Source organism: Berghia stephanieae, chromosome 12 (genome assembly GCF_034508935.2).
Source record: "Berghia stephanieae isolate SIO BIC M18660-M18661 chromosome 12, UCSD_Bste_1.3, whole genome shotgun sequence".
Classification (NCBI taxonomy): domain Eukaryota; kingdom Metazoa; phylum Mollusca; class Gastropoda; order Nudibranchia; family Aeolidiidae; genus Berghia; species Berghia stephanieae.
Genome location: NC_088371.1, coordinates 13,084,116 through 13,104,115, shown reverse-complemented (window position 1 = coordinate 13,104,115; position 20,000 = coordinate 13,084,116). Strand labels below are relative to the sequence as shown.

General features: G+C 36.7%; 1 protein-coding gene across 1 annotated transcript in view; it reads left to right on the top strand.

Moving 5' to 3' along the window:
- Positions 1-20,000, top strand: part of LOC144958186 (macrophage mannose receptor 1-like) — a 59,422-nt gene that overhangs the window by 15,339 nt on the left and 24,083 nt on the right. Inside the window, exons 8-20 of the mRNA XM_078889971.1 lie at positions 1,996-2,176; positions 3,953-4,123; positions 5,027-5,143; positions 5,765-5,875; positions 7,518-7,571; positions 8,107-8,292; positions 9,839-9,996; positions 11,872-11,985; positions 14,170-14,291; positions 15,284-15,435; positions 16,663-16,862; positions 18,750-18,877; positions 19,908-19,969. Coding sequence (XP_078746097.1) covers positions 1,996-2,176; positions 3,953-4,123; positions 5,027-5,143; positions 5,765-5,875; positions 7,518-7,571; positions 8,107-8,292; positions 9,839-9,996; positions 11,872-11,985; positions 14,170-14,291; positions 15,284-15,435; positions 16,663-16,862; positions 18,750-18,877; positions 19,908-19,969 — 1,756 coding nt within the window. The remainder of the gene's footprint in view (positions 1-1,995; positions 2,177-3,952; positions 4,124-5,026; positions 5,144-5,764; positions 5,876-7,517; positions 7,572-8,106; positions 8,293-9,838; positions 9,997-11,871; positions 11,986-14,169; positions 14,292-15,283; positions 15,436-16,662; positions 16,863-18,749; positions 18,878-19,907; positions 19,970-20,000) is intronic.

Here is a 20,000-nt window from a genome sequence, read left to right as displayed (position 1 = left end):
TTATTTATTTCTTTATATCTGATCATCTCTCTCTCTCTCTCTCTCTCTCTCTCTCTCTCTCTCTCTCTCTCTCTTTCTCTCTCTCTCTTTCTTTCTTTCTTTCTTTCTTTCTCTCGCTGTCTCTCTAATTTTTTTCTTTCTTTATTTATTTCTTTATATCTGATCATCTCAGAATCTTTCTTTATAAATTACTTATTTACTGTCCTGTCTGCGGGCTCACAAGACCAATAAATGGAAATACTCTGACTACAATAAACGGCATAAAAACTATCTATAAATCATCGCCAAAGGAAAAATAGAAGGTAAGAGGTCAAGAGAGCCCCCTCCATATTCATGGCGAGACGACATTAAGAGCTGTCTGTCTTACTCTGGAAAAACCCATAATATTTTAAAATTTGGCCAGAAAACTCGTCCATCAAATATCGATCGATTTAAATGACCCTCATCCTGGCAAAAAGCTCTCAAACATAGGACTTAGCGAAGTCCCAGGTTTGAGAGCTTTATGCCAGGAAATCCCAGGTTTGAGAGCTTTTTGCCAGGATGAGGGTCATTTAAATCGATCGATATTTGATGGACGAGTTTTCTGGCCAAATTTTAAAATATGGGTTTTTCCAGGGTACGGCAGAGCTAGCCTGAGATGACAAGTCAAAAATGCAACAGACTGGTACAAGACAGGGAGGAAAGGCGAGCTGTTTCCGCTCGACCTCTTATGAGATGACCCTGGAGTAAAATGGCGGCTTGCAAAGAGCATTCACGACTCCGTTATATTTGACTCTCCCCTAAATGAGACAAATCGTCTTAGGTTCGGCCTGTACTTTCCGCCGCCAAATGTTTCGCTGTCGCCCATGCGTTCTTTTCCCCGCATCTGTCCGATGGTGACAAGTCTTAGGGATGGACAATCTTAGCCCAGAATATATGTCTTATCGCCTTCATCTCCTCAAGAGAAATGTGGGCATATTCTTGCGACGACACTTTGAAATCAGATTTGAGTTTTGGCCAAACCTTTCTTGGTTTATAGATAGTTCGAAGATGACGTCAATCAGGTCTTTGTTATTGTTTTTTGCCATCCGCGTTTATGAGTAATGCTCAATGAACTGTATTAACCTGACTATAAACGGTCATGGATACACACAGTTTTGTGTTTTGGTCCATTATACTTCCGGATGGCAATGTTATGAGCTTCTTAGCCAAGCGCATTCTATCTATATTCATTCGGAATAGAATAATCAAGTGATGATATTACAGCATGATAACGCTACAGCACATAGAGCTCTACAAATATCTGCTTTCCTAAACGATTCAAATGTAAGGCTGATGCGCCAGTGGCCAGCTGTATCGCGGACACTGAATATGTCGGATTTTATGAAAATAAAGCTTAAAAAATACCCCCCAAAAACCCATCAAACAAACAAAAAACAAAACAAAACAAACAAATACCAAAAAAAGTTGTACAAACTAAATACACTTTGGAATTATATATACCAGTAGAAACATTCCATCACCAATGAGTTGTGGCATGAATCAATTCTTACTGTGGACATACCATTTTCTGCAGCTTGCATTGTTTGCAGATTTCGATTTTGTTCTCGATTTTGCCAAATCGTTTCTTTAAAGACTGATTTAGACATTTGCGGCTTATCAACAGATTTCATAAATCGACAAAAAAAGCTATCTTTGTCTAGTTTCTATTTATGTATATGTCATTGTATTTGTCCCAAACATTGTCCAACTATTGGCGGAATCAAACTGTTTAGCTTCTTTTGTAAATGAATATATATATATATATATCCAATTACCTCAGCACCTTAACACACATGATGACATTCAAAAGCTAATAACACTTGCACCGGACAGAGATTTATGGAGGCAGATTACTAACTGAATACTAGAAACAGACTGACACTTTAAGTGACACACATGTTCACGGCAAGCGTCCGTAGAGACAGCCACGCCATATTCATTCATCCATAAATATATATAAATTTCTCTTTTCAGACCAAATTCGCCTACTGGAACCCACACGAGCCCAATAACGCTGGCGGGAATGAAAACTGTGTTTCCATCATTGGAACCCGAAACAGCCGATGGAACGATGCTCAATGCACGGCAAGATACAGATTTATTTGTCAGCAACCAGCCGTGATCAACGGACAGAAACCACCACCTACCACAAAATGTAAGTATCATTGTAATCATTTCTAGACAATTGTGTGGGAGCTAGACCTGACAGATTTATATATATATATATATATATATATAATATATATATATATATATATATATATGGTAGGTGACCAGGTAGATAGATAGATAGATAGATAGATAGATAGATAGATAGGCAGATATACAAAAGTTAGATATAGAGAAAGATGAGAGTAATGTGTAAATGCAGTATTGATCGCCTAGATACTCCCCGCCTAATCCGCCTACTTCAAAATGACCGATAATTTGGTAAAACAATAAATTTGTTTTAAAATATAAACCTAAATGTCGGCTACGAAGTGAAGAGTTGCCAACCAATGAAAAATGGAGGAAGAAAGAAAAGAATAGAATATCTAACGACATTACTGCCCCGGCTACAAAGACAAGATTTGCCAACCAATGAAAAAAATAGAGGAAGAAAGAGAAGAATAGGATATCTAACGACATCCTCCCCCCCCCCCCCCCCCCACATTGCTGCCCCAATTCATTCATATATGAATCTTTTTCTTCACTTCAAGTGAAGATGAATAGATAAGATTGTTTAGGGTTGTTTTTAAATATCTGTTTAGATTTTTAAAATTTTTATAATAAGTACGAAACAGTTAATAAAATCATGAAATATGAAAAAAAAACCCATTTGTTTATGAAAATCACTGCCCCATCCATCTCATCGTCCTTCAGAAATGAAGTGTGGAAGAGATGTTAGTGCAACCAAAGTTTGCAGGATATTAATTAATAACAATAAATGAAGTGAGTAGGAAAGTGCCAGAAGACAACAGAGAATAAAAACTTCGCGGCGGCGATAGGGGCTCGAACGCCGGCCTTACTGGTACGACAATTCCGACTAGCCGGGGAGATCGTGACTCTACCGTATGAGCTTTATACGACCCCAAAAAAGTCGCTTCAAACCGTAGTCTTATTAGAGCCTTCTCTCCCCGACTTCTTGAGGTCACGGATATTATTTGAATCACATTTTATCATTCAAACAAGTTTTTACAGTACACAGTCTGTCTACGTTATGTTATATTTGTATAGTTCTAATTGTATTTTCTGGACAATCTGTGAAGTTCCAGTTTGTGAAGTTGTATGAACCCTGAATGCACTCTGTCTCGGACCTAAGTCGTAAATGTTTTATTTCTCACAGTAACTCGTTGCTGATTATTAGATTTGAATCTTCCTATCGTTGCCAGAAAGTCGGATATCTGGTTATTTTCATCTTCCGAACAGTACCTGCAAGTCGCTACTGGTTAGTTTTATCTTTCTATCAGTGCCATTAAGTCGTCTTTGTTTATTTTCATCTTCCTAACATTACCATTAAGTCGTTACTGGTTATTTTCATCTTCCTAAAAGTGCCAATGATTTGTAACTGGTTATTTTCATCTTAATCACAGTGCCATTCAGACTTAACTAGTTATTTTCATCTACCTCATAGGGCCAGTAACTCATAATTGGTTATTTTTATCTTCATCACAATACGTTGTAACCGCTTACAGCTTCCTCAAAGTGCCAGTAAGACGTAACTGGTTATATATATATATATATATATATATCTTAATGACAATACGTTGTAACCGATTATTTGTATCTTCCTCAAAGTGCCAGTAACTCGTAACTGGTTATTTTCATCTTCATCACAGTGCCAGTCGTAACTGGTTATTTTCATCTACCTCATAGCGCCAGTAACTCGAAACTGGTTATCTATATCTTCATCACAATACGTTGTAACCAATTATTTACATCTTCCTCAAAGTGCCAGTAAGTCGTAACTGTGGTGCAGGATGGGAAGATGACCCAAACACGGACTACTGCTTCCAGTTTAATACAGACCTCCTTTCTTGGTTGGATGCTTTGTCTTTCTGTAAGTCTGTCGGTGGAGATTTGGCCTCTGTCGCCAACATACAAGAAATGTTTTACTTATCTGGTAAGTTGGTCTTCAGTTACGGAGTTTGTCTCCTTTCCCGAACCCTGGAAACATGGTCAGTAACCAATTACGTCTATTTCCCATATCTATGTCTTTCTTTTTCTTCCTTTTTTGTTGTTGTTGTCTTCTTCCTCTTCTCTCTCCCCCACCGCCCCCCCCCCTCCCCTTCTCCTCCTATTGTGTCTCTTGCTATTTGCTTTTATTTGGTTGTTGCTGGTTCTGTTGCTGGTGTTGTTTTTTCTCCTCCTTTTCCTCCTCCTCCTCCTACTCCTCATCCTCCTCCTACTCCTCCTCCTCCTCTTCATCATCATCATCATCATCATCATCATCATCATCATCATCATCATCCTCTTCTTTCCCCTCCTCCTCCGCCTCCTCTTCTTCTTCTTCTTCTTCTTCTTCTTCTTCTTCTTCTTCTTCTACTACTACTACTACTACAACTACTACTACTACTACTACTACTACTACTACTACTACTACTATTATTATTATTGCTACTACTACTACCACCACTACTACTATTACTACTACTACTACTACTACTACTACTACTACTACTACCACTACTGCTGCTGCTGCTGCTGTTGCTACTACAACAACTACTCTTTCTTTTCATCCTATTCTTTTTTTTTCATCAACAACAACAAAAACAACAACTGCTACTACAATGACAACAACGACATCAAACAACACCACAAGAAACTGCAGAGAATTAAGATATTTTAAAAAATTGGATTTAATGTTTGTTCTAGTTACCTAGTTTTTTTACACAACTTGTTGATTTTTAAATTTAATTATAGCGACTACAATGTTTATCTCTGAAGAAATACGATTATTGTTATATTATCCTAATATGCTGGCCTGAATAATGATATATTCTTCCTTCTTGTTTCTGTGTCTCAGGACGCTCAATGGCATTTGACTTTGATCAGTTTTGGCTGGGTGCCAACGATAGGGGCACTGAGAAAGGTTGGCAATGGACGGACGGGAAACCTTTCGCTTTCTTCAACTGGGACGTTCGTAAGTACCTAGTATCGCTCTGAATTAGTCGTAGATATCAACAACTCGATACCAGTAAAGAAATACTTCTTGTTGGATTAAGCATTGGAATCCAATATTGAAATCGAGTAACTTCGGTATACATGAATACCGGTTTTCACATTTGTGCTGGTGTCCATGTTAATATTTTCAACAAACTATGCATAGCACTACGTTTTTTATACAAAGAGAACAAATTATGCTAACCAAATTAATACGCGTAAAATGTTGACCATCAGGGTGATTGTGCTATGATTATTATTATTATTATTATTATTATTATTATTATTATTATTATTATTATTATTATTATTATTATTATTAATTATTATTATTATTATTATTATTATTATTATTATTATTATTATTATTATTATTATTATTATTATTATTATTATTATTATTATTATTATTATTATCATTATTATTATTATCATTATTATTATTAGTAGTAGTATTATTATCATCATCATCATAATCAACATCATCATCATCGTCATCATCATCATCATCATCATCATCATCATCATCATCATCATCATCATCATCATCATCATCACCATCTATACTACGAGTATTCATGTTGTATCATCTTTCCATCAGGCCAACCTGACAATCACCACAATCAAGATTGTGTGGTCATGGTACAAAAGTCTGGAAAGTGGGACGATTTCGACTGCGCTCAAAGGTTACCTTCCATTTGCAAGAAAGTTGGTAAGTTCTTGCTTTACTTAATCGTATAGTATAAGTCCTGATTGGATGTACAAAGACCATTTCTCACGTTGATCTTTTCTTCTTCTTTTTTTAAAATCCCCTCCTTACCACACAGGAAAATCGTCACATTCGTTACGATGCAACCGACAATTGTCTTATTCTGATTTCTCTTTTACACCACAACATGTAAAGGGATGCTTTTATTACAGCTAAAAATACTATCTAAACACTGTGTTGTGGAGCTCACTTGTTACTTTTTTGTTTAAGTAAGAAAAGTCTATTTTTGTGTTGGGCGGTAGTGAATTTTCAGGTGAAATTCCGGAAATAGCTGATAAGGAGAGAGTTAAAACCAAAATGTCTGTTATTTTAATTTTATTTTAGATGGTTGTTAAATGAATCCAAAGAGTTAAATACCTATTTCTTGACCAATGGGAAAAACATTCTTGACAACAACCGGGGGGGGGAGGGGGATAATTTGCATAATGCATGACCGTTTTGCAAATTTCTTTCCTAAGGGCTGTCAGCAAAAAAAAAAAACAAAACAAAACGAACTGTTCACTGGAACAGTTAAATTACCTGGGCTTGCATACTGTTCACTTATTAAATAAGACAAATAAAAGAGGCTTTTCCCACTGGAAAACAATTGAAACATTGAAAAATTGAAAATTGAAATTGAATTTTGTTTAGAATTTTGTTATTTTTTAAACTGCTACATTTTTCATTTCTTTACCAACACTATTTACAGTTTTTAACTTCCAGTAGCTTATAACGCTTGTTGTATTATTGTGCGGCTATTTGGCTTTGTGGTATGACGCTCGCTTTCGGATTGGAAGGTCCTGGGTTCGAGCCTCTCTCGGCGCATAGTTCAGTCCTTGGAAAAGGCTCTTTACTCACATTCACTCACCGTACTCAGGTGTAAAATGAGTATCTGGCCTTTAACATCATTGTCTTTGTTGGAAAAATTTGTACTATTTCCTAACAGGCGCCATGTCTCGTCCTATATGTTACGTGTTGCGGTTGGTCAGGGGCCCTTTGAAAAGCGCTGTGAACATATTTAGTGGATATTGCGCTATATAAAAGCTCATTTTAAAAAATAAATCACATTGATAATCAATCACTGACCTGCCAATTTTACGAAATTTTGGCTCCAAATTCAGAACTTCATGATCATCTCAAAGTCATTAACGTTTATTGAAAATGAAAGTCTATTCCAGACTACATCATTTTAAGGATTTTGAAGTGTTATTTAATTCTTGTGAGGGTAAATTGCTGATTTTTAGATAAAAGATCAACTAAATTGAGTACAATAATTTTTCTTTCATAAAAGTTACGATTTTATTAAAAATCTAATAAATAACCATGTGAAATTGAATGTAAGCTTCAATTTAATATACCAAAACAGATAAAATGGACGTTTCTGGTTTACCCTTCATCAATAAAACAGGATGAATGAAACACTAAAGACGAATGTTGATCAAGGGGAAACCTGAAACGCCTATTTTATCCGTTTTCATATCTTAAATTGAAGCTTACATTCAATTTCACATTGTTATTTATTTCTTCGAGCTTCGAGCAGCAACATTTAGATTTAAAAATCTAAGTAGGACGGTCTGATCATTTATCTTTTAAATCATATTTTCAGGACGAACCACCCATCCAACTCCTAGACCAACCACGCCTCCAAAACAAATTCCCAGTAAGTATGAGTTTGGAGATATAGATAGTGTCCATTAGGCTAAGAAGTTAACAACATTGCCATCCGGAAGTATATATATATCAATTGTAACTCGGGATCTCTATGTAAAGCGCTTTGAGCATATTTAGTGGATATTATTATATTGTGCTATATAAAGCCCATTTTATATTTTGTATCTTTAAAAAATTATAATATTTACTTCATCTGATCAATTCATATGGAAAGCAATGGACTTGTCTGTCTGGATGGACACCATATAGAGGTCCTTGCTTCCAGGCCCTGCTATCACCCACAGTCAGAGCAGTCTGCTCTGCCAACGGACTCCGGAGTTAAATGAGAATCTAGTGGTTGTCGGAAAAATGATAATTCAAACGCGTCATATCTAGTCCTACGTGGTTAAGTGTTGCGTATGGACCCCTTGTAAAGCGCTTTGAGCACATTTAGTGATATTACATACTCTATAAAAAGCTTTATTTTTATTTTGCTTTCATTTTTTGGAGGGTTGAAATTATTATACTTGCTCTGTGAAATGTAGATGGAAAGATGTGGACTTGCCCAGCTGGATGGACACCCTACAGAGGTTCCTGCTACCAGGTGCTGCGATCACCCAAAGGCATGGATTGGAACACAGCCAAATCAGTCTGCTCCGCCAGGCTCTCAAGATTGGTCGCTATCACAGACGCCGCAGAAAATAAATTTGTCTTCAGCTTGATTCCAAAAAGTAAGAATATTTTTTGTTTTGTTTTAGTAATTGGTTGTTTTGTTTTTTTAAATCGGTATCAAGATTTACCCTTTATGTGATTTTAATTTTAGCAGTAAAGTAATATCAAATTGGGAAATTTGGTAGCAGGCATTTGTGTGAGATAAAGAGCTGGAAAAGTGTGCGGCTACGTGGTCTTGTGGGATGACACTCGCTTTCGGATCGGCGCATAGTTGAGTCCTTGGAAAAGACTCTTTACTCACATTCTCTCACCGTACCCAGGTGTAAAATAAGTACCTGGCCGCTAGCAGCGTTGTTACTGCCTAACAGGCGTCATGTCTCGCTCTTTATGTTGCGTGTTGCTGTTGCCAGGGACCCCTTGTAAAGCGCTTTGAGCAGGTTTAGTGGATATTGCGCTATATAAAATCTCAACATTTTAAAAAAAAAAGTGTACATGAAAAAGTGCCAGACAAAGCAAGAAAGAAAAATACAATCACAAAAAATCAGTCTTTGAGAAGGTCTGACGTTCGATCCCAAGTCGTGGAAAACCGATATTTTGGGATTGTTTTTTTTTGTCTTATATTTTTCTTTCTTGCCTTGTCTGGTACCTCTTCATACACAACACACTTTTTCAAATCTTTATCTAGCAGTAAAATAGCTCTGTGAAAAAAAATTCATACCAGTTTCATTGATTGATGGCTATGTGGAGTAAAAGTTTTCTGATCAAAAATGAAAATGGCATATTTTACAGTATACATGTCCTCTAATTTATTAATTTATACAGACACATGTGTTGTTGTCTGATTAGGTATGTATGAAACAGAGAAAGTGAAAGTAGAAATAAAGGTACAAGAAAATCTTCCCTAAACAAAAATCAACATGTCCAGTAGATGAAAGCTGATTTTTGGGATGTTTTTTTTTTCTCCTTATCATGTTCTTTCTGCTTTACCTGACACAGTTTCACATACACACACACACACACACACACACAAACACATACACACACACATACATACTTCTTCCGATCTTTATTCCAAACCACACAAAACCTTGCTCCCAACTTTGTCATTGTGTAGTTGTCATTTTTTTAACTTCTATGATTGATGAATCAAGATGCCCTTCAACTTGGTAGGCAAAATATCGGTAAAATTACTCCACGTCTCTTCGGTGAGTATCGCATTCTGGAAGTCCTGAGCAATGGCGCAGAGAAGTCGTGACGTCACACTTTCTACTCTTCCGGTTCCAATCTCATTGGAAGTGTTATGCAACTAGTCCTTCGGACGACTAATAATGAATAAGTTATATATTGAATCATAATGTGGCATAAATATTTTAGTAGCAAGATGCATAGGCAGATTCTTAAGATAACGGGTCGTAATATAGTGAGAATGGTTGATCATTATTGATGACCATATATATTTAGACAAGAAAATAAGATACCATCACTCTAAACAGATAATTTACACAGGGTATGTATTCAGTCCTCCGGAAGATTGATTTTTACACTTCCAATGATTTTTAAACCATTTTTAAAAAATCATACATTTGTTCTCTATTATCAACACAGATAAGATCGGCAATGGTTATGTGTGGATTGGTTTGAATGACGTGAAGATAGAAAACAGTTTTGTCTGGTCAGATGACACACCGGTCACCTACACGCTATGGAACACCGGGGAACCTAACAACATACACAACGAGGATTGTGTTGCTATGCTGCAAGGGGTGAGTTATGTGAAATATTCGACAATACTATTCAACAGTCGAAACGTCACTTCCCTCGTAATCACGCATGGTAACTTAGTAACTGGCTATAAACTATCGGAACAATGACGGACGCCATTATGAAATATTTCTCCGACAAGCATAAAAGCGTATCCAAAGGGGAAAAAAGCATTAATCTGATCATATTTTGACTTTTACACATTCTGATCACAAGACATATGAAAAGCTCTAGCCAGCATGAAGAATAAAAAGTACATATTTTCTTTGTTTAGAACCATGATGGCCGCCGTTGCTGGGCGACGTGACATCAGACTATTGAATCCAATTTGGTGGAGACAGCATCAGTCCCCGTAAAGAACTTAAACAACCTTTGATCTGTTTTAATACTCACTCACGAGTCACATATCTAATATTATAAACACGTTTCAGTCGTTTATAGGTGTTTCCGGGTACACACTACACACCTCTCTATGCAGTAAGGATCTCAGTCACGGCACGTTGTTTATTATTGTATAATGTTTTGTGTGTGATTTCTTCGACCGACATGTTTGAGTCTAGGGGTTCTTTCAAATAAGATAAATCAAAATCAAGAAATAGCAGCTAAACAAAATGTTGGTGACTTGATAGAAAAATAGATAACGTACATTTTGATGTATAGTATATACTGGTGTGTTCAATACAATCGGAGATATTTAATAGATGTCAAGACTTTTCAGTCCAGTCTAATATTTTCGATAATGGATTCTCATACGAAGAAAGCCTTTAGCCTCGGAAAAAAGTTTTAAAACAGAAGTTTAGATGGAACAAGGTTTGAGCTTTATGTGGATATAGAGAGAGAGAGGGGGGGAGGAGAAATAGACATAGAGATAGAGATAGAGATAGAGAGAGAGAGAGAGAGGGGGGGGGGGAGGAGGGAGAGAGGGGGTGGGGAGGGGGAGGGAGAGGGTCATAATTCCCAATTCGATTATGTTTCATGACTTATACACTTCAGTACATTTCCAATTTATCTCTATTCGTGTCAGCTGAAAACAACAATAACTTAGGTAAGGACAAGTGGTGTCATGTAATGTTGGATAATGATGGATTTACCATCACCCACTCGGGTCATCCTTTCTTTAAGCTTTCTTTAAGCTTCTTCAATGTTCCAATTTGCTTTGACAGAATAAGTGGCAAATCATAGCTTTATATTTTGCCTTGAAGTCATTAATTTTCCATATTCAGTAGTGCAATGTCATTGATATGTGGTTTTTTTTTTTATTCATTAAGCTAATTGTAAAAAATTGCGTTTTTTTTTATTTTTTATAAAAGTAAATTTCCTCAAATAAAAAAAAAATATTAATATAATAAAATGCATTTTATTTATCCCCAAGCGCAAATTTTTCTTAGGGTCTGTTCCAAGAGAAGACTGGAATGATCCAGGCGTCAGCCGTAGTGCAGCTAATGGCGCAAAGTGAGCCAGGGTGAGGTGACATGCTCAAGGCAGGCCATACATGGCAGTGGGTAGTCGGACTCGGGTTACCTCTCGGATACGAAGCAAAGACCATACCGCTGAGCCACGTGGCTAAATTTATCTTGAACTTGTCAGTGTTACCTTCTCTTTAGCACCTGCAGCAAAATCGTCACATTTGTTACGACACAATATACATTTTTCATATTCAGATTTATTTTGTACATCACAAACTTTGAAGAATGATCTTTGTTTAAATAATAAGTACATAAAGTTCTTTTATAGAGAGATTGTTTGAGTTTTAAAAAATCATTTTTTTCCTGCTGGGTAAGCCTGCCATTTTGGGAAAATGCTGAAAAGAATCGGTAAGGAGAGAGTTAATCAGTTAATCAGTCATCTACCTGTGTTTTCTCATCGTTTTTCATCAGAGCGGTAAATGGAACGATGCTAGATGCTCAACACCCGTCCATCTTTTGATTTGTAAGCAAAACAAGGCAATTCACGCCAAGTCGGAGTTCGCCATCAACCAAGGATGCAACAAGGTGAGACAAATTAGGCTACAGAATGTTGAACAGACTGGAGATTAAACAAGCTTTCTCTTATACAAACATGAAGTATGTAATACATACAGTAGAAAGGCTACAGAATGAAGAACAGACTTGAGATTAAACAAGCTTTCTCTTATACAAACATGAAATATGTATTGCATACAGTAGAAAGGCTATATAATGAAGAACAGGCTTGAGATTAAACAAGCGTTCTCTTATACAGACATGAAATAAAATGTAATACATACAGTAGAAAGGCTACAGAATGAAGAACAGACTTGAGATTAAACAAGCTTTCTCTTATACAAACATGAAGTATGTCATACACACAGTAGAAAGGCTACAGAGTGAAGAACAGACTTGAGAGTAAACAAGCTTTCTCTTATACAAACATGAAATAAAATGTAATACATACAGTAGATTTATACAAGGAGATGTTCGACAAGCCTCATTATTCAGAGTAAATCTGAAGAGCTTTAATTTCCCTTTAAGTCAAGATAGTTTGCGGTGCTAAAGTTGTGTCAATGCGATAAATTCCTTCTTTCCTTTAAAAAAAACCCCAACTAATTAAGCCTCATTCTGACGTGCACTCTTTTACGATATTTTATTATTATGACAAAACTCCGCGATTAATAAGAAAAAATAACTCTGAATGTATGGACGTCTAGATCTATCTTGTATTTTATAAATCCATTTTACTAACTACGCGCGCACAAATAACCAAATTGCATGCTGAATGTATGCACACAAAATATAGTAGATGAACAAGGATAATTGAAATGAGTGTCCCTTATCTCTCTCTATCGTTGTGCCACTTATCTGCCTTACTCTGGAAAAACACGTGTATAAAATTTGGCCTAAATATTCGTCATTCAAATATCTATCAATTTAAATGACCCTCAACTTGACAAAAGCTATAAAACCTGCGACTGCGAAGTCCCAGGTTTGAGACTTTTTGCCATAATGAGGGCCATTTTAAATCGATCGATGGTTGAAGGACGAGTTTTCTGGCCAAATTTTAAAATAATTGTCTTTCTAGAGTACGATAGTTGGTTTACTCTAATTAGTAACTTTTTGGTTTAGAGATTTCTATAAAGAATCATGCATCTATCACAATCTTCATGAGTGAAGTCGGGCATTAAATGAAAGAGAAAGGAGAAGAGAGAGAGATTGTGTGAGAGAGATAGAGATAGATAGATAGATAGATAGATAGATAGATAGATAAGAGAGAGAGAGAGAGAGAGAGAGAGAGAGAGAGAGAGAGATGTCAAACTAGAGCGCAAAGGCCTAAAGAATGAAAGGATGTAAAAGTTAATCAAAAACAATTGCAGCATCAACGGCTTATCGGTATGAGATCCGGTCTTGTTCCAACGTCAAGCAATTATAAGCTTGGTCAGTGACTAATTATGCAAACAATAACAACACTCTGGTCCTGGTATTGTGTCCTTGGTCAAAGCGCTTTACAAACGCATTACGTCACTGAACTCAGGAATATGATTAGCTGGTTGGAGGCAGTGACGTATATTATTGAACCAGTCTTCGGTCTTGAAGCGGAGCACTCTCTAAGGTGGTGTTGGGGATCAAGACAATGTGCCAAAAAAAACAAACAAACAAACAAACAAAAAAAAACAAAAAACAAAAAACAAAACAAAAAAAAAAAACCCAAATAGATAGCTCATCCACTAACAAACTCATTCTCATTCTCATATGCGGGCTGGGGTGGGGGTTGGAGGAGGATTTAGGGGATGCAGCATTCACAATCCGGGGCCACATACACATCTCGGTCATTGAACTTCTATAAATATCAGCTCGTACAACGTCAATCCTGCCCATTCCTTCATGTCACCCAGCCACATTTTCCTTTCTCTTCCTCTTATCCGTTGACCCTACACCCTGCCTTGCATAGTTGTCTTGCACAAACTGTCACAAAAATACATTTTTTAAAAAGTTGACAAATTTAAATTGTCCATTGGTGCTATGCATTTTATAAAATGCCTACAACATCCGCTTGCCAAATTAAAAATACCAACACGCAAAACTATGTGTAACCTTTAACGTTTATAGTTTGATTGTTATCATTTCGTGAGACCTAATCACTAAAAGACTATCTAAAAATTATAACAAAGAATTGATTGACGCCAATTTCGCTCCTTCTATTCAAACCATTTCATTTTACAGGGTGGCATCGGATATGGGGCCCAGTGTTACAAATATATCTACTCTCCCAAGAAGACCTTCGCTCAAGCAGAAGCTGCTTGTAAGGCTACTAAAGGTGGCCATCTAGCCACGGTCAACAATAGGTAAGCTTTAAGTTCCATTCATTTTTACGTTAAAATTAAGTAGGCAGATAGTTAAAATGTGGTAACATTTACAAATATATAACAGTTAAAAATACATCTACTACTCCAAAAAGCCTTTTTTTAAATTTTATCCTTTTTTGTGTAAGGCTACTAAAGGTGGCCACTGTCAACAATAGGTAAGCTTTAAGTTCTATTCATATATATGGTAAAATTAAGTAGACAGATAGTTAAAATGTGGTAACATTTACAAATTATATAACAGTTAAAATATATCTACTCCCCCAAAAAGACTTTTTAAAATTTTATTTATCTTTTTTTTATTATGTAAGGCTACAAAATGTGGCCGTTTAGCCACATTAGACAATAGGTCAGTTTTAAGTTCCATCCATATAAAGTTGGAAAATAGGTTAAATGTGATAACATTAAAGCCATCATATGCTTTAAAAACATTTTCTCTGAGGTCCATTCATAATAAAATCGTGAAATTCATTCGCCGAATTGGTAGATGTGATAACATCGAATATATCAAAGAGTGTGATTTTTCCGGATTCATTCATAAATTGTAATCAGTAGCTTAATAGATAGGTGTGATAATATCAAGGGCATTTTTATATAAAATAATCGTTTGAAAAATTAATTCATGGATTTGGAAATTCAGTAGCCGAATAGATAGATGTGATACCACTTAAGTCATCTTAGGTAGAAAAACGTTTTTAAACTTCTTTTACATATGATAGCATTCGGTTGCCAAATTATATGTTGATACTTGTGGCAAACAAAGTCAAGGACATTGTTGCTAAAAAGTGATTTTCAAATTCCTTCCTTGTAGTCTTTGGGGAGCTGAGCCTGTTCAATCTGAAGTAGGTTACTTTGCAATAGACTGGCGTCCTTTCCAAATGATAGCGAGCCTTTGTTAGTGCTAGATTAAAATCCAGATGGTAAAAAACGAATAAAGGATAATTCTAAGAATCCATTTTTTTTTTTAACATCAGACATGTTGAAGCTTTTGTCGATGCTGAAATGTACCATCTGCCTGGAGACGCTTATTGGATCGGCCTTTCGTCTCAGCCCTCAACCAACAACACCTACAAATGGACCAGTGGTTATGAGGTCGATTATACCAACTGGGACATGTCACATACTGGTACGTTGTCCTCCTACTCGTCCTATCCCCTCCTCCTCCTCCTCCTCATCATCATCATCATCATCATCATCGTCATCATCATCATCATCATCCTCATCATCATCATTAACATCATCATCAGCCGCAGTAGCAACAGCAGCGTCATGTACCAACAATGCCCATTAATGGACGAGTGGTACTGATGTAAATCAAACCATCTGGCACATGTCACATACTAGTAAGTTGTCCTCCTACTCGTCCTAGTCCATCTCTAACCTCTCATGCTCTTTCTCTTCCTCCTCCTCGTCATCATCATTTTCATCATCATCGCCAACATCATTTACCAACAGCACGTTACAAATAGACACATGAAACTGAGTTAAATGACACCAACTGGGACATATCACTCTCTAACTATACAATAACTGATTGAATCCAGAAAGCTCAAAATAGGGCGGCTAGATTAATGAACATTTTATCAGGCCCACCCATAGTTTTTTTTCCATTTTATTCCTGTTAAAGAGAGACTGGAGTTTAAAATTAAACCAATGGTATTCAGATGCTTAAATGATATAGCGCCATCTTATTTCTCTGGGCTAAGTTAATTGTATACACATGCAGACCTAGCTCCAACATTATTTGTCTGTCGGACCCAACATGTATGGGACAAAGTAAATAAAGAAATCAGGAGCTGTTTAGGAAACGTTAGAAAACATTCCCATTCAGGCAGGCTTTTGAGAACCTAGTAATATTATTTACGTCTTGTGTTACCTATTGTCTTTGTATATGAAACTCCTTATTAGAGCACTTTATAGATTTTGCCCGCTGTATAAATTAATTATTACATTACTTTATATTACATGCTAGTAGATGCTTTCCTCCTTCTCCTTCTCCTCCTCTTCCTCTCTTCTTTTTCTTCTTTCTCCTCCTCCTCCTTCTTCTCCTCCTCCTTCTCCTCCTCCTCCTCCTTCTTCTTCTTCTTCTTCTTCTTCTTCTTCTTCTTCTTCTTCTTCTTCTTCTCCTCCTCCTCCTCCTCCCCCACATCACCATCATCATCAGCATCATTTACCAACAATACTTACAAAAGCACCAATGGTATTGGGGTAGACTGCACCACGTGGACATATCACATAGTTTTGATTAATTTAAGAATTGCCTAAAATCTTAACTTCGCTTAAATAATTTAATGCCCTTGTCTGGTCCTCAACCCATCACTGGATGAATTTTAACCAAATCATTTACTCCCAGGTATTGAGAAGAACACTTGCGTGGGCATGCAGGTGGCTCGTCCCTCTGGACTGTGGCGCAATTTCCCTTGCACCAACACGAAGTCCTACATTTGTGAATACCCGCGTCTAGGCTTCACGACCCCCGTGCCGACCACTACAACCACCAGCAGACTTCCGTGCCCGACAGGATGGAATGGATGGGGCAACAATTGTTATAAGGTAATCAATCCTCAGACCACTCTCTATCGATCTGTACCTTATTTCAGGTCTGAATACCCTTATTGTTATGGTCTCATGTTTGTCCTATTATTTGCCTATTTCCGCTGCGGAATCAACACAGTGCACAGTTTTGTAGCATATGCCTCAGGGTGTACTCACCAAGTAATCAGAGTTTTATTTATAGTTTTTACTGCTTACATCTGTTCCATGAAACTTTGAAACCATAGCCAACAGGATGGAGTAAATCAATTAAAAAATAATAATATAATGGAGATCCCGATCATTCAGTTGGTAGAGCACTCGCCTCTAGAGCAAAGTGGCTGAGATTGATCCCAGTTAGAGTTGAGATTTTTTTTTCTGACCCTCTGTCCACCAAGCAGTAATTGGGTAGCTGGGTCTGTTAGAGCAGGTAAAGTTTACTCAACATTTCTACATTTAAGTACAAATTTTACTTTTTATTTTTGTGGAAGTATGCAGAATTAAACAAACTCTCATAATATTGAAAATCTCCGTTTTCATGGAAACGTCCCAAAACACCTTTTATCAGCATTTTCCCAAAAGTATTCCCAGTACAGAACATTTCCCTAGAGCACCTCATCATATTCAGATGTAAAATGATTTCCAGCCAATTAATGTTATCCGTTAAGGTAAAACAGTCACAACATTCAATAACCGGTTATAATATGCCGTCACAAAAAAATATGTTTTACCTTGATCGTTTGTAATTAGTATAATTTAGTGAGAACGAGTCATTAAAATGTCTGTCTAAAACCAATAACAAAGAGCTGAGTAACATCAATTTTGTTCCATCTATAGCAGCGTTGTCTCTGTCAAAAAAAATTATAATTGGTCCTCACATTTTTTGTAGTTGGCTTACGACCCGTTGTGAAGTCCTATTGAATCGTTTAACTTACAACAGAGAATGCCTCGGTATAGATAGAACAAAGATGTCATTACTCAGGTCTTTGTTATTGTTTTTTGTCATCTATGTTTGTGAATAATTCTCACTTAACTGTATTAACCAGACTACGAACGTTTAAGGTTTAAGTTTTGTGTGTTGGTTCGTTATAGATAGTATGCGCTTGGCTAAGAAGTTCATAACATTGCCATCCGGAAGTAAACGGACCAACACACAAAACTGTGTGTATCCATGAACGTTTATAGTCGGGTTAATACAGTTTAGTGAGCATTACTCATAAACGCGGATGGCAAAAGACAATAACAAAGTCCTGAGTGACGTCATCTTCGAACTATCTGTACTTCCCGATGGCAATGTTGTGAGTTTCTTAACCAAGCGCACACTATCTATAAATTGTCATGTGTTGTGTTTTTAAATCCAAAACAAAGAGCTCTTTATCGAGCCTATGTGTCCAGGAACATTACTCACCAGTTCTGCCATCCAGTTTAATCGTGCAAACACACAAAACTATATTAACTGTGAATCGATTGTAGTCAAATTGACAAAATTTAGTGAGAATACGCTTCAACAGTCGTAACGTCACTTCCCTCGAAATGACGCATGGTAACTTAGTAACTGGCTCTAAACTATCGAGCAATAGCGTACGCCCTTATGAAATATTTCTCCGACGAGCATAAAAGTATATCCAGAGGAAAAAAAACCCATTATAAATCCCATCATGTTTTGACTTTTACACATTATGATCACAAGACATATGAAAAGTTCTAGCCAGCATGATTAATAAAAAGTACCGATTTTCTTTGTTTAGACCACGGTGGCCGCCGTTGCTGGGCGACATGACATCAGACTCTTGAATCCAAATGATCACCCCACTGGTGGTAAAAACATTAAAAAGAGCAAAGTGTCGTCAACTTCGTTCTTTTTTTTTAAGTTTTAATTCAATCAAAACAATTTCCTTTTCCTTTCAGGCATTTACAGACACCCAAATGTCGTGGTCCGATGCCAGAGATTTTTGTTCTTCCCAAGCATTCTTTGGGACTCTGGCCACAATCAAGAATGCTCGATTTAGTTCATGGATGAAGAAATGGATAGCTCAGTAAGTAACGTTAATAATGTCATCAGCACAATGATTGTGACTGTTTTCCTACTTCACCTCTTCCTCTCCTCCTCTCCTCCTCCTACTTCTACTTCAGCTTTCAACAACCATAAAACTCATAAAGTAATCAAAACTCAATCCTGGCCTACGTTGATGTATAGCTGATACTGTGCCCTTGGCTAAGATACTCACAACATTGCCATCCGGAAGTATAACGGACAAACACACAAAATTATGTGTAACCTCTACTACACATAATAATGTTTAACATTTGATCTTTATAGTCTTTTGAAAACTAATCGTTGGTCTTAGTTATAAAATTAGCAGAGTAGCGCCACTTCATCCATTCTAGTCGTATCTATTATTTTTAAACAGACCACTTTATTTGCCCCGTTTATTAATTGATCAAAATTCTTCTGGTTACTTGAAAAGCTACGGTTTTGTTTCACTTGTTCTGGGTGGGGTTTCCTGACCTCCCATAGTGGGCAGGGGGGGGGAGTACATAATGTGTCTTTTATCTCCTTATATCTGTTTTCCAATATACTTTCTGTCTTTGTCTTGGAATGAGATTACTTGGTTTTGTCCTGGCCCTGGCCGGAGTCCTAGCTGGGAGGGAAACAGTCAAATGCATAGTTATTGTTTTTGGAGATGATATGTTTTTCCTTGTCAATCATCTAGAGAGGTTATGTATTATTATATTTGTTCTTTTCAATGTATAATGTAAGCATTTGAGTAACTTCCTCTTTGTTGGATTTTGTGCTTGTGTCGGGATGAGACATAGGTGATCTCAAACTAAGTACATTGGTGGTATGCTCTTGGAATCTACATCTGATCCCTATTTGTTCCCAGTTCCCCTATGTCTTTCTTTTTCTTGGGTGCTTTAATTGTAAATCTAGAACTTTTTACTATCCCATTTTCTTCCTTTTTACTGGCGCTGATATAACCTAAATGTGTTGCAAGCACCGTAAAACCCTTAAAAATAAAATGTTTCGCCTGTTATAATAAAACGTAATTTTCTTTCTCACCACAGACAAAACACAGGATCAGGTCTAAAGTTCTGGATTGGCCTCAATGATAAAGATACAGAAGGAGGTTTGTTGTTTTCTATCAAGATCATAGATAC